This window comes from Hyalella azteca, unplaced genomic scaffold (assembly GCF_000764305.2).
Source record: "Hyalella azteca isolate HAZT.00-mixed unplaced genomic scaffold, Hazt_2.0.2 contig8321, whole genome shotgun sequence".
In the NCBI taxonomy this organism is placed as follows: Eukaryota; Metazoa; Arthropoda; class Malacostraca; order Amphipoda; family Hyalellidae; genus Hyalella; species Hyalella azteca.
In genome coordinates, this window is record NW_025938418.1 from 295,083 (window position 1) to 311,312 (window position 16,230).

At 40.0% G+C, this 16,230-nt stretch overlaps 1 protein-coding gene across 7 annotated transcripts in view; it reads right to left on the minus strand.

Moving 5' to 3' along the window:
* The window catches only part of LOC108667825 (serine/threonine-protein kinase mig-15), a 42,001-nt gene that overhangs the window by 9,754 nt on the left and 16,017 nt on the right, over positions 1–16,230 (minus strand). For 2 of the 7 annotated variants that reach the window (XM_047881582.1, XM_047881581.1), the window contains exons 14-19: positions 15,190–15,386; positions 14,324–14,362; positions 13,678–13,768; positions 11,365–12,543; positions 8,370–8,471; positions 3,319–3,369 (exon numbers count right to left, since the gene is read on the minus strand). In XM_047881582.1, the coding sequence (XP_047737538.1) occupies positions 3,319–3,369; positions 8,370–8,471; positions 11,365–12,543; positions 13,678–13,768; positions 14,324–14,362; positions 15,190–15,386 (1,659 nt within the window). Of the gene's footprint in view, positions 1–3,318; positions 3,370–5,358; positions 5,890–8,369; positions 8,472–11,364; positions 12,544–13,677; positions 13,769–14,323; positions 14,363–15,189; positions 15,387–16,230 lie in introns of all 7 variants that reach the window. The other 5 variants (XM_018154895.2, XM_047881580.1, XM_047881585.1 and 2 more) reach the window with 5 other exon arrangements.

The window sequence follows — 16,230 nt, forward strand, 5'->3', positions numbered from 1 at the left end:
AAACAAGCATGATAACTAATTTTGCGGCGTGCAGACGCCTACTTACTTGAAGCAAGAACAGCTGTGTTGTCGAGCTCTTTTTCTCTTCTATACAGAAAAATCTCATTTGGACTTTATGAATCCAATTCAAGGTTTTCACAAAAATTATATACAAACCCTAGTGGGACCACAACGAAACTGTAATTGTGTCACAGCGGCTCTCATTCTCTTCTATAATACCGTAAAATCTTTTTTGGACTTTATGAATCCAATTCAAGGTTTTCACAAAAATTAGTTAGAAACCCTAGATGGACCACAACGAAACTGTAATTGTGTCACAGCGCACTTACCTGGAGCGAGCAATGCAAGGCAAGAAGCAGTTGGGATGCTCGTGCTAGAGGCTCGAGTGGTCAGTGAACGGCAGTCCAGGACAGTCGGCACGTAAGTGAGGAAGATATTAACATGCATCATCAGCACACAAGCACATCACAGATTGTCTTTATAACACAGGTTCTTGGAGACGAATGTAATCAACAATAAATACGTTCCCCCTTACGCATATCTCGAGCGCAGCCCTTCGGCGCACATGATGCGATGGACAAATGAGGCATCGTAAACCATAATCAATTCGTGATATCATAGAATCATATTACAACTTGTACGTTAGCTCGAGCGACGAATCTGTTCCCTCATTTATGATGAATAAATTGTGATGCTGAGTTAGTGGTGACCGTGAATAGAACTGTATGAACACTCAAAGTATTAGCGCAGAAGATTGATCACTTAGAAATTGCTTCTTATGGCGACTATCAAGAACACATAAAAGTTGGGAAATTTCCCTGAAATTCGGTCTGGATATCACGCGTTACTGGCAAACATTCATTGAGGTCTAAAATACTTTTGGAATTATAATTTAATTAATTTAAACAAACGTGCATGACATCGTTCATTTGGTCATCATTGATGCAGAATTAAACTTGAATATTCATACATTTTTAGTTTATAGCTAAAACATGGTCGTCGTTACGCAAATCGGACGGAACTTTATAATTTCAATGCAATGAAATACTTTGAGCAATAAGAAGTATCATTGGAAGTTGTAATTACTATATTAAATCAATCGAACGACAACCTAAGCAGGCAACTCGCAACCCTTCTTATGAATCAAAGAAAAATGTCATCGAGTGTTGATGGAGTTATTAGACAGCCATGGACCGGCATTGTATCGCGTGATAATCTTAGCTCAATGTTTCACGCTCCCTAGCATGAACAGGGAGGAATGAACTATTGAAATGCGAAACTATTAACAAAGTTTTCGTATTTCAATACTTGGATTATAAGACCTCACCGCTATCACAATGAAGAAAGCTTGCACAGATGAAAAATTAAAGTATCGTGCGTATATCACTATTTATACTCGTCAGTTTGAGGCAAACAATTTTTGAAGCAGTAAGGCGAGTTTACGGCACTTGAGATAGAATCGTCAACGAATCAATTACCCTGGCATGTAAAACATCAAAATATGGTAAATAATCACAACCTGCTTACCGCAATAAATAGATCATTAGTGTTTTCATACACAAAATTAGTCAACAAGAGAGGACGCACAGTATTAATGAATGCATGTCAACAATAAGCCAATCAAAACACATGGGTATAAGTAGACAATTTTTTCTTGCAAAACACAACAAATTATTTCATCTCATGAGCTCAGATTTGTAACATTATTTCCACAAAAAGTACCCATGCACAAAATTAAAACCAGACACATCAATTAGCATGAATCTCTTTAATTTTAATCCTTAATTAGAATGATGTCCAACGTCACACCTGGAAGAAGCGATGTTACGAGGTTAAAGGGAAAATGAACTTTAAAAAGTTAGTCAGAGAAGCGCGATCTCTCAAGGCAACTCGCCTATTAATATTTAGTTATTGAATTGCTAACACGTAATTATAATAAATATTTTCAGTAAAAGAAAAGATATATCAAGTCGACAACAGACAAGGAGACGGCCCGCTATACAATCCAGCACCTGGCAATACGAAGACGGACAGGATAGGCAGAAAACCAATGACACTCCAGACAGAAAAGTTTCACAGACGCAATTACGAATAAACATGACCAGGGTTTATTGGCAATTACGAATAACATAACTAGGGTTTATCATGATATGTCTCTATGAGAAACAAGAACTTGTTAAGAAACTTCATTCGTAATTGTTTTAAATGAATTAAATAAAATAAATGAAAGAATACACGTAATGTAATTAGAGCTCCTTTATCAAGACAGAGAGTTACAAGAGTTTTAAACCGTGTTATGAAATTTTCACTGTTCACTCATTGCGATAATGTTGCTGACGGTAGGTAGTTGAGATCGTGGTAAACTGTGGTAAATTTTGAAGGAAGTACGAGAAACAGTGGAGATGACGATAAAACAACTTCAAACACGAGATACGATGTTATGAAAAGTATCAAGCTTGTGTAACAGCGCGTAAAAGGAATACCAAGCACTAAGGACAGGAAAACATAAAAGTTTATACATAAACCTGGTAAGTAAAAGTTCGGCGGACACAGTAAACCACCGAGAAGTCCGTCGTGAAGATTGGACGTAATCTATCAAAACCTCATCCGTAAAGCAATGATATGGAGTCCCACCAAACCATCAATAATATTAATGCATAAACCAAGCCCAGCCGTATAAGATATTGATATAGCATACATTGAATATATTCGCAAAGCCAGCTCTATCACCGAAGATAATAAAGCACCAACCAGCCCTATCATAAAAGATAATTCAGCACAAATCCAGCCCAATCACCGAAGATAAAGCAACAAGCCAGCGCAGCCACCTAAAATATCAAATCACACCCAAAGCACGATCACTGTAGTCAAGCCTTCAATTGAATTGCTAAGCAGATCCCTTCCCTCGTAGTGTCTCTGGCAAGTAGATACATCCAAGATGGTGCATGCTATGGATGTCTAGCCATGATTAGGTAGTTACCGTTTAGTTGTTTAGTTCAATAGTAGACTAAGAATCTTATTACGATATTTAAAATTGAAGAATAATTAACTGAACAATGAAATAATTTGTATCCATTAAAGTGTGTCATCAAGTTTCCTTGTTTATTACTGAACCAAACAACGGAATCTGATCGTTTACACATCAACACAGATGGAATTGAATTTTCAAATTTCGATCAAAAATTTACTTCAACGTTTTACTTCCAACTTTAATCGAATCCACCCGACGGAAAATTGGAGGATTGAGAATTTGTGTACTCAGTTTTCAGGCGTGAAAAATAAATTATAATAAATAGATAAAAAGAAAAAAAGACGTACCTCTTCGCTGGTAGACTTGTCCAGTCGTGCAGCGTTGGGGCCGTTAGTCGCCTGGCGAGCAAACGGCAACTTAATGCAAAACAAACGAGGTCGTGGCACACGGAAAACAACATAACAGATGCAAACAGAAAATATTGTTAAGACTGCTAAGAAAATGTGCAAAAACAGGAGTAAATTCTTCTAGGACTAATAAAATTCGTCACGCAAACGCTATCATTGGTAAGGATAAAAAATTATCTGAAATTTAAATTAATAACAGTGAATCTTTTAAAGACTTAGAAAAAAGCAAAAATTAAATTGGTTGAAGCAGTATTTTAAGCAAAAATGAGACTACAAACAAAATAATAAGGCAATTCTAAAGCCCCGGAAATGTCATTCGTCGTGCATGTGGACACGCTACATACACTCTAAAGACTGAACAACACTCACTACAGGGCCAAATAAACTGTAAATAATCAAAATAAACTAATTTGTTGTTCATCTAATTACGGTACTAAACGTCAACATGCAAGTTATGTCATCATTCAGGTTTCATTGAAGACCAGAGAGTATTTCTTATTGACAATTTTCTTATTATTTTTCTCGATTCGGCGAATTAGGCTCTTGATAGGAAGTGAAAATCCAAATATCAGGTTTCCAAGGGACATTTTATTATAATTTACGATTTTTTTATTTTTACGATATAATTTTATTTGGTCATGTCATCATCATATACTTCAACACTGGATAACGCGCATGAAACATCTCCCGACGAAACTGCGAGTTCAGCAGACAAAGCCAGCTGCTCTCGTGTAGGAATGAAGGACAATAGTTCAGGATTTGTGAGGCAAAGCAGCATACAATAGCGGATAAACACGAATCATGTGTACGATGATGGATACAACTTCATTCGAGCATTAACTGAAAACAATCAAAAAATCAAGAAACAACTAAAAACAATCAAAATATAATACCTACTACTGATTCAAGTGAAACCTATGCCGGAGAACATAATAAGCGTGCAGCCAGTATCACAAACGTCCTTTCCTCCGATAACTTAGAAGACAGAACAAACCACATAAATATCATGACAAACATAAGAAATTGAATGGCGGAGAACCAAATTGACTTGCAATACCGCCGCTTAAAGGCTGAACATGGGAGAGTTGTGATGAGCAAGCAATGGTACGCTTCTAAAATGCGTCAAAAAGTTCGAGTTTCGGGACGTGAAACAACTCCAGCGTAATACAAAGGATTGGCATCTGGTGCTGTAACTACAGCTCACTCGATAACATAATCAACGTTCATTTCCACAAGTTTCTCCAATTTTATGCCATCCCTAATTGTTATTGTCCAAAAAAAAAGTCAATCAACTTGAAATTGCAACGCGAGGATCGTCAGAGATTTTCAGGCTAGTCAGCAGAAAATGCGCTTTTTAGCGATGAGAAATGCTTAAATGTTGCACCTTACATTAACATTGCTGTACCATACTCATGCGAACGATGTGGGACGCTAGCTACAACTAGGAACGTTCCAGGGAGTTTAGTTGCATTTCCAGTCGGAAATGTTAAATTAGTGACAAAAAGGAACTGGTACCAAAAGAGAACCCATGTTGAAACAAGACGATATATTATGGCAAGAAGAAAATGGTGGATAAAGCACAGCAATTATACATCGAAATGATAGGCAGAAATGAATCATGCGCAGGTGTCAAGCAAATCAAGCTCGGTAACGCCAACTAATCAGCCGCCGGAGAACAAGTAGGACTGGACTCCAGTCAAGCATGCAAAACATCTATTTTTTGCAAGCCGTATGGTCATGGAAGAAAGCCAACGGACAAAATGAAGAAAGAATGAAATGAAGGGAAGACTTGCAACAACCACACTTTCTCCGACGTTTACTAGACTCTTTGTGCCTAGAGTCTCATCAAATATAGATAGATCCAAGATGTACGTATGAGAATTGGTCAGAAATGATGAATATGATGAATTGGTCAAAATAATCAGTAACTTTTACAAGCGTCCACAAAATTGCAGCTGTTTTTTCAGGCCAATGACTGACCTTGTTGACGGGCACGGCATACTGCGAAGCTGTATAAACTTCTTCAGCTCTCAACGTTACGTTTGAGCTGAAGTTATCGGTCCGGCGGGAGGGGCTGGGAGGAGGGCTCTTAAGGTAGCTAAAGGAAGGACTGCGACCAATTTGTGGCGATATTTCAGTGGCAGCAGGAGAAGGCGAAATATTATTTCCTTGCGAAATGAACATATTTGGAGCTGTATTTTCCCTCCTAAATGCGAAGGGAGGAGGAAGCTTTGCTTGAGACGCTTTGCCGGAACTTCTGAAGCCTGAGAAAATTCCTTTTTTCTTGAGAGGAGTTGCCAGAGGCGGTGTGGCAGATACAGTCTGCCGCCTAAAGTTCGGTGACACCCGCGAGACGTGTATAGATTGGTTTTCATTAGCCGAGTTTCGGACTCGAGATGGCAATAAATGTTGACTCGGTGCAGGTGATATTTCGGAAGTTGATCGTTGACACGCAGGCGGGCGTTTTGATTGTGAAGACTGGAGATCGACTCGTCTTGAAGCAACGGCAGACTAAACGAAAGCATCCAATGGAAACACAAAACTCTGAGTTAGTAAATGAGGCACAAGTTCAAACAAGCAGTGTGGGAAAAAAACGAACATCGAACATCACGATACGTCAATATCTGAGCAAACAGGTTCCTATAGGGAATATCCCGGAGATATCAGGCTTCAAGCATTAATAATGAAAAATAAACGATGGATAAACCAAAATAAAGAAGATATTGGAGGTAACAAGTTTGGTGATGCTCAAGCCAAAATATGCGAGAGGATGTTAGGTAGTGCAAAAAAACATGCATCGGAATATCACATTATTAGCACAATTACAGACAAAATTAAAAATATTTTTTTCATTAACTGTGAACGAGAAATTCTGAGCAAGCGCCTCTAGACCCTTGCTAGCAGTCAATTGTCATGTTACGCCACAGGGATGAATTGATGTAACTTGACTTCGGATTTTTCTTTTCATCGGGTAGGTAGTTCATCATTCTCAAAGACGCGCCTCACGATCACAAATATATTTTATTTGCCATTTGCTTTAATCCTCGCGTTTCCTATTAATGCGTTACAGAACTTACTGAATCTTGCGAATGTGCTAATTCTTGTTATGCATTTCACCGTTACTTTTTTATAAGTATTTTAAAATCAAGTATTTTTTATCCTATGGCACTGCAATGCATCGCACACGTAATACGAAAATAAGGTTGCAAGAGGTCAAAACTGATCAAGTAAAGTTTCAAAGAAATAAAAACAGCAAAAAAACTAGTAAAAAATTCCGAACAAGGCACTGCAAGGCAGTAAATATAAGTAAAATTTTTTATAATTAAATTAGGAAGTTCAAAAAAATATTATACAGTGACGCGAACGGGAACAAAAGGGCAAAGTGAGTAAAAGAAAACCATAGACAGAACAATTGCTTGGCAGCAATGCTTCCGTAAATTGTAGTAAAATGTTTGATAATTAAATTAGAAAGTTAAAAAAAAATATTATAAAGTGAGTAAGTGACACTAATGGGAACAAAGAGACAATGTGAGTATCAGAAAAACCATCGAGTATCAGAAAAAAAGTATCAGTTCCATCGCCTGTAGCGTGGCACTTAGAACGAAACCGTATATACGAAACCGTGTAATGAGGGAAAAATAAAAGAGCAATTTGGTGAGAAACTGCGGGATGAAAGCTGTAAGAAAGCTATCAAAACAAACCATAGACTAGAGGTAAAACAACCGTCGTGAAAGTCTGTAAAATAATGCATTCGAACAGTCGGGAAGAGGGGTTAAACTGAGCGTGCAACCAGCTTACAGAACAACATCGCAACTAAAACAATATTGAGAAACGTGGATAAAGACGACTTACCTTGGAGTTTGCTGAAATTTTGATTAACGTCGAAACCAGTATACTAACAGCTTAATGCAACAAAACACAAAGATGTTGCTCATCGAACACCGTTCAACTATCACACGAAAAAGTGTAACCAAGTCACTGCTGAACCCAAAAGTAGAGCTCATCATTTGTTCACAATAAATAAATCAACGGACTTCCATGCCGTGAAGGAAAACAATTTCATCCCATCGTCCAGAAACAGCTGATTCACTATAATTTCGAGAACTTTACCGACTTAATTCTAAATGAATTGCGCGACTGAAATCCCGAAAGAACCGAAGATATAACACGACAAAAGGCAGTGAATTTCGACTTTTTCATTCGAATTGAAGGAGCCTTATGATCTTGTAAAAAAATTAGTGGGCCGAAAATTCCTTCGAATTACAGGCAACACAAAGAGAGGTGCAATTGTCACCAAAGAAATCAATGTCATTCTGAGTCTCCAAAAAAGGAGGTTTTAGAATTGATATCTCAAACGAGCTTCATCGGGAGAGTAATGATATCGATTTTGCTCGACAAAAAGTTCAACTGTTGAAAAAAGGATGGTCCTCGACCGCGTGAAACCTGATGACAAATTACAGGTTTATTAATCTCAGTTGAATATCGGCTTTCAACATAAATTTTATTCTGAAGACTGGCCAGTAACTGGAAGGCGACTCAATGTATAACGAGAGCCCTGACAGCTACTTCTGAAGCGACTATTTAATTCTGCAGTGCGTCCAGCAACTGAAAATCCAATTATTAGGAAGTAACTATAGGCAAGACAGCAGCTCCTGCAAAGTTGGCTACGCTATTAGAAAAAACGGTCCACTGGCGTTCTAGTGGCCGGTCGCCTCGTGAAAATAAACTGTTTCGCCGTTTTTATCCGATGTTTTATGGATTTCTAGTGTTAAATTAGAATAAAAACGGCAACACGGTGTTTCTTTTCACGTGCCGACCGGCCACTGAAACGCCGGTAATACCGTTAACGGTAATTTTTCTAAGAGTGTAGCACCAGCAAGGGTTAGTGAGAGCACCTATATATATAGTTACCAATTGACCTGGTAACTATAGGCAAGACAGCAGCACCTGCAAAGTTGGCTAGCACCTGCAGGGTTAGTGAGAGCACCGACCTGAGGCAGGAGGTCAGGCAGCACGGAGCTGGTGCGGGAGCCAGGCGTCGCCAAGGCGCCCCCGCTCACGGGTGATGAATCCACCCCGCCGCTGCGTCGGTCCTGCGGGCAAACCGCGGTATGAGGGTCTCCAGGGGGGCATTAGGGCAAAAAATATGGGCATTAAGGTAAAAAATATGGGCATTAAGGTAAAAAAATATGGGCATTAAGGTAAAAAAATATGGGCATTAAGGTAAAAAAATATGGGCATTAAGGTAAAAAAAAAAGGGCATTAAGGCCAAATAAATAAAAACTTGTGTCTATATGAAGCAAAAAGTTGTGAAAATGAGACTACGAAGTACGCTATTTTGCAAACGAATTTTGTGCACTGGCCAATTAAATCAGTCGAATAGCCGAATAAGGCTGTACGAGAGAGAGAAGGGGGGGGGGCAACAAACCACAAAAACAGTTATGTATATTGATGAGAATGCAATGTACAATATCACAACGTAGCACACGTAGGCACGCTGATAAAATAATGGAAACGGGGATCACGAGCTGACTCATCACCAAATAATTTTTATGAGCAAAGAAACGTATCGACTTTACCAGATATGTATAAACTCAAATGAGTAAATCTCAAGTGCTGTTCAATGAAACTGAAAGGCTTAAACCAAACGCCTTGAATCCAGCGCAGCTAATTCTTATAAGGCGCTCATGAATTTCAAGGAAATATTAGATCAAGTGCAGGTTAATGTTCCAACCAAATGCTAGACAAAGTTGTGAAGCACGTTTCTGTGCCTGCGCTCTTAATGGTGAGAATGAAACAATGAGCGGTGGTAACGAATGTCACAAATGAAGGCCTGAATGGTATGACGATTGTAATTACTATCAATAAGCATTGAAGTTTGCACAATAAAAATACGGAGAAAATGGAATATATGCTGTACAAATGAATAGATTCAATAAACATAACTAAATTTGAATGTTATACCTAGCGTACTACTCAGTTACAAGACCGAAAAATTGAATTTAACAAAATGCCGAAAGCGAATGAGACATAATTTTGTCCTTAGCTTCGACAATAGTAAACGGAAATTTCTCTTATTCAATCTAATAAGTAGCTCGCTGAAAAACTCAACTCGAGGCATTTTTAGGTTGGTATTTTCATCATTTCCTTTAGCAGTTTAAATACAAAGCACATATATCAAGCCTTGCAAAATTAGTCAATATTTACGCATTTATTTACATGCGGTCAAATTATGCAAGGTGCATTTTAAAATGAGAATGCACTTTTAGTTTCAGGTGAGGGTAAACTAAACGCGTTAGCAAACATGAGCAAGACGTATAAATAAAAACTATTACCGCTGTTTTAAATGATAATGTAATCTCTAAAGTGAAGCAAACAAAGGACAAGTTTTTGAAGCCACTCGGTATAGCGGTAGTGTGCTTCAAAAACCGAGCTTATACAATCCTTACAGTTCTAAAGGAATAACCTTTCATGAGATAATCTACAAGCACAACTACTCAGCAACATGGAAGATTGTTTCAGTTTGTGTGAAAATCCGATGATCTTGTCTTAGGACCGAGGTTCTCGTCTGGTTATAAGCCAATAATTATTCATACATCGCCTATGATACTCTCGCTCTAAAAAGAAACTCTAAACTGCAAGATCATTTACCAAAAGTCACTCCGAGAGAGAGGAGAAATTTCCAAATCAAGTTAATTCACACGCTATTCCACTCAAAACTTATTAACAACTGTACAATAGAAGATGAAGCCACGAAGATATTGTACAGCGATAACGTAAAAACTATGATACATAAAGCACTCGGTGTTATATGTCGACGTCTTAAATCAATGCTCAGTGGATTTGAGACGTTTTCAAGTTTAAAAAAGCTACAAATGTTAGAAAATCCAACTAGGAAGAGAGATCACTTTTAAATAGATTTCAAATGCAATACGGGCCTTAAAACTTAGCGTTAAAGATCCCACAATCAGTATCACTTCAAGGAAAGTTGAAAATAAAAGTAGGCACAAAAGACTTCCAACTGATTTTTCTTAGTTTTTACAATTCAAAATTCAGAGCGCCGTTGAACTCTACAGTCATGGTTAATGAGTCGAGCTAAGCCAGAAAAGAAAACTGTTTGTACAGCAACGCACAGTTCACAACCACTCTCATTTACATGCGGAAAAAAGCCTCCTGCCTTCTAGATTAATGCATACTTGACTAGAGCTTACATTAAATATTACAAACTACTTCGCAGGTCATCATTTACATAGTAAAATGCATTGTAATGTTAATAGTTAGCCGATACAACGCACCACAAACTTTACCATTAGAATGTTAGTATTGAAGTTTCATAGTCGGTCCAGAATATTAACATGTTACAGCTTGGACACGTGAACCAGGAGGGAGTGATCCTAAGGCACCCCCATGCCTAAACATGGCAAGAAGTGACATGTAAAGTACAGGGCTAACTTCAATATCAGAGTAACTGGTATTCTACGCTGGTCACGTATATACCAGCATGTACCTAGAATAAATAATTAGGACTGATATGTTGATATGTTCAACATGACATTTGGCATCACTAGCAAGCGAAACAAAAATCCTCTTGCAAAGTAGAGTAAAAAAACTACTAAAATCAGTGATTGAAATAAGAGCGATTGTTCTAGGCAATGAAAGGTTAGATTGGATCTGTCCCTCCTGGCAGTGAGATGTCGAGGGCAGGAGAACAACAGTGGCATACCAACGCTGTGTTAGTGTAAACCAAACTGCGAGCAGCAAACGAGCCAGCGTCTGCGGCCTCAACTGCTTCAGATCAGACGCACTACAGAGAGAGCACGATGATCTTTATCACATTGTAATAACATCATATTGACGGATTATACTAATGTTCCATTGGAGTAAATTTGCACTAAAGATAATGTGAAGCACACAACAACGTTAGACAGGCGCCCAGATACTGGACTCGTTTGCTCTACAGACTGAGGGGAAGAGTGATAGGTGCACCTGGTGGGAGGCGTGTGGGGAGTGCGGCGCCCTCGCAACCAAAGGAACACAATCTGAATCTCCGGCAGACGAGAGGTGCAAGTCGCTGTCTAGGGAACTTTGTCTCCTCAAGGAATGTTTTGAGTTATCCCCCTTGGTCACAAAATTAGTGAGCACCACTTGGTTTTCGTCCCGGGGTCCAGCTCCACGGCCGCCGAAGAGGTGAGACCGACGAGCCAGCGGGATGTCCGTGTGTTGTCGGCGCAACAGCCCGACACGCGAGTCGGACTCGTTGCGGCGATGAGCCACATTACCACTTACTTCGCTGCCGTTCATCAAGAATCCTGCACTCTCTTGATTCATGTGTGATGAGTTGTGGCTAATGTGGGGAGAATCATTGCCAGGCTGGAAACGTGCACTTGGTTGGGGAGAATCTTGGCCCAAATAATTCAAGTTTTGGTTCGCGGTCGATGAGTTACGACTCATTTCTGGCGGTGAACTGCGGATTGGAAGAGGCGAATTTTGGCACAGCTGGGACAAGTGCTGCTCCGTCTGATCTCGGCTCGCCTGCATTGGCGCAGGACCGAGTGCCGTGGCCTGGTGCTGGTCGCTCCTACTAATCGAAGCGTCCGAAGGAGTCTTGCTGAGCGGGGGGGCGGAAGGCCCTGCAATGGACCGAGGGCTGCTCTCTTCCTGGCTGCTGTTGTTGTTGTTCAACAGCCACACGTCAGTAGAAGTTATTTTGCTGAGACGACTAGCGTTATTACTGCAGTCCTGGAAGCTCGCGTTGCTAAGTCGAGCAATATCGAAGCTGCTGTCACTGTTACTCCGCATTTTCGCACCTCCCGTTGCTGCACCAGTCCCAGCCCCACCATAACTTGCAGCTGTTTCCAGAGGTCGTCGAACTGCGTGGCTACTTTTCACAGCCGCAACTTTATTATTATTTTCAACACCGCCGTTGACGGCCGAATTCTTGTGATCATTTCTTTTAGGCGCGTCAGAAGATTGTTTGACAAGATCTCTTCTACGCACGCCAGCGGCGAACAGGTGGCCGCGACCTGGGCCTTGAATATCAGCGCTTTTATTAACGTTAGAGTTCAGGGGGGAGGAGCCAGAAGAACCGTTCGAAGAACTACTGCTTGATGAGGCATGCTGTTGTGGTTGCTTTTGTTGCTGTTGTTTTTGTCGCTGTTGTTGCCGCTGGAGAGCGGCACAAGCACAGAAATGACGGAGTTCGTTAGTCGATTGAAATCAATATAATAAATTACGCCGCATAAACCCAGATGATGCAATGCCGAGAAGCACATGAGAAATGTAGATAGAGTTAAAAACAAGATGGATTTCGGTAATCAAAGAAATAGAGAAACCTTAATCTTCCCCAACATGTTATTTCCAGTAAATTCATGCAATAATCATTGGCACCAATTTATTTTTTTATGAATGTAAATGCGTGGGACGAATAAACTGCATGAAAATCAAGGAAAATAATCTCACGCGCAATTAACTGCTGCAATCAGTGTTGATAGTACCATAATAATGTAACTTTCATCAGGGATAACAAATTTGAGGAAAACCGATAACCCAACAAGTATAAGCAAATTTTTGCAAAAACGTAACGACCGAAAGTGCAAAAAATTGGCTTACGTTAGCATTAGAGCCTGGGCAGTCGGCAATCTCTGATAAACCTTGAAACTCAAGTCAGGTCAGCCGAATTAACAACACTCAAAGAGCATTGTTCACGTAAATTAATTTAGATGATATATCTTTAGATAATGATCTGAACTTGACATTTTTAGGTTCAGCTGCAATATACATTATCTATACGGTCCATACCCTTAATTTACCCGAATTAAAAAAAAAACTCTGGTTTAAGGTACCGTAACGAAAGAATACACGCCCGGTAGCACTCAATGATGCCGGATATTCCCTCTGATGGCAGAAGCAGCACCTTATTCTTCCTGACGCGTATGCCTTTGACAACACTTCAACCATACCCTTGCCGGGGACATATCATCCGAGGCAACCAGTAAAGAAGTTGTTACGAGACGCTTCACTAGACAAGATCGCGAATTTCGACATTAACTCTACTTCGCTATGAGTATTAAAAACAATTGTGCCCCTATCTCCAAGTCACTACGAGTATTAAGAACAATTGTGCCCCTAACTCCAAGTCACTACGAGTATCAAGAACAATTGTGCCCCTAACTCCAAGTCACTACGAGTATCAAGAACAATTGTGCCCCTAACTCCAAGTCACTAAGAGTATCAAGAACAATTGTGCCCCTAACTCCAAGTCATAACGAGTATTAATAGCAATAGCCGCGCCCCACTCACCCTCCTCATGACCAGCGTCCTGTTGGCGTCCTCCTCGTCGGGCGTCGGGGGCAACGGTCTGTTGGGCGCCGGGCCTGCAATATGTAGATAATATGTGAGGGTGATTACTTGAATTACTCATACTCATTCTGAGTGTCTGAGAAAGCATCACTAATTTAGAAGACATATTAGCACATGTTTGACTTCATTAAAGAATTCTTCAATTCTTCAATGGTCGATTTAAAGTTCATCATTACAAACAGAAAATCCTTCATAGTGACTACTAACTGAATAATACCGTACCCTCAGCACTGAGGTTCAGTTTATTCCATTAATACCAACTCAACAATTAGGAGCAACTTCATTTTATTTTATTGTTTCATTTCGCTCCTTACCACAACAATTAGGCTCAACGCTTTCAGTATGTGGTAAAGAGCAAGCGACGTTGAACAAAAAATGAAACGGGAGCTGTGCAACAGCTGTGCAAGGGTAACAGCTATGTAACGTAAGAGGGTAACAGCTGCGTAACGTACTGTAAGGGTAACAGCTGCGTAACGTACTGTAAGGGTAACAGCTGCGTAACGTACTGTAAGGGTAACAGCTGCATAACGTACTGTAAGGGTAAGAGTTGGGTAACATCAGAAGGTAACATCTAGTAGCGCCCTCACCTTGCAAGGCTGTGTGAGGGAAGGCGCCCTCGGCTGGCCTGAAACAAATGAACCACGGTTGGTCTCATCCGTCTTTCAGTCAAAACAACTACATGGCAATTTCTATCCCTAGCAGAATAATGATAATAATTCACCCATTTCTGAACAATTATCCTTCATATCGCAGCAGTCTATATTCAAACTGATATTGCTAGCTGATCAATCATTTTCAGAAAATCAGTTAAGTTAAGGCAAAGCTAAACCACACTCGAACAGCGCTTTAATGTGCAGTGATGGAACACCGTTATGAACTATATTATTCCATCATTTCAATCAAGTATAATATCAATATTAAAAATCACCATTCAGTATTCCGCCATTTCAACCAAGTCTAATACAAATATTATAAATCAGCATTACGTATTCCATCATTTCAATCACGTCTAACATAAATATTAAAAATCAGCATTCAGTACTCCATCATTTCAATCAAGTCTTAACATAAATAGGTATTAAAAATCACCATTAAAATAATGTTTAGTTGATAGTTAATATTTGTCCATATTTTTGTACAGGTTTCTTTTAGTTGCATTTTCGTTACTTTTAAGTACTCCGTCATTTCAATCAAGTCTAATATAAATACGTATTCAAAATCACCATAAGTATCCCACCATTTCAATCAAGTCTAATATAAATATTCAAAATCAGCATTAAGTATTCCATCATTTCAATCACATCTCATATAAATATTCAAAATCAGCCTTATGTAATCCATCATTTGAATAAAGTCTACTATATATATTCAAAAACAGTATTAAGTACTCCATCATTCCAATCAAGTCTAAGATAAATATTCAAAATATTCATTAAAATGTTGGCAACAGACAGCGGCTTGGGCGGGTCCGAGGCGAGCAACGTGCCGTCGTTGGCGACGCGGCCATCATCGTCATCATCGCTGCTGTCGTCTTCAATAATTTGCTGCGATGGCGGCGGCTGGAGACCGGCGGCGGCGGACGGCGGGTCCGGTGGTGCGGGGTGCCCGCCGCCCAGCTGGTTCAGCTGGTGCGCCAGCATGTCCAAGTCCTGCACACACGTACACTCGTTACGTACACTCGTTACGTACACTCGTTACGTGCACTCGTTACGTACACTCGTTACGTACACTCGTTACGTGCACTCGTTACGTACACTCGTTACGTGCACAGTAACGCCACATCACAGTAACGCCACATCACAGTAACGCCACATCACAGTAACGCCACATCACAGTAACGCCACATCACAGTAACGCCACATCCCAGTAACGCTAAGAACGGTTTGGTGGCAGCATTAGACACACCTGGAGACGAGAGGCGAGCGCCTGGAGAGTGGGCATGCAAAAGCGTACAGACAGACGCAGCGATCAACGTTAGTCGTCGCGACATCAAGTTAGATGGGAGAGGTGAGAACCATCGTTAGAAACATGCAGGTAGAGAAGGAATAAAGGGTGCTAAACTCTTGGCAAAAAAGTAAGAAATTATTCTGATAGCACCTGAGAAAATAAGCTGAAGTTATCAACATGCAGCAGCGCGAAAAAATTTAACATCGCTCTGAAGAGGACCAATGCCGAAATTTAGAAAGTGTAATTCTGCTAAATTACAGAATAAATAAATAAGTAGCAGAATAAGATTTCGCAGCACTTAAACACTTGCTGGGAACATATAATGATAGCTAACTACAAAAGCTGTGTCAAAAGCAAGAAGGAATGTTAACGAAGGCGCATGATTCAGAAGACTCACATAAACAGAGGAGTCGTCGGACATTCGCAACAACTGCACAGTACCACAACAACTAGTTTGAGACTAGCTAAGTTTGAGACTAGCAACTAGTTTGAGACAACTAAGTGCTCTCGACGTGACGAAAAATTCCCTCAACACAGCTACCTACA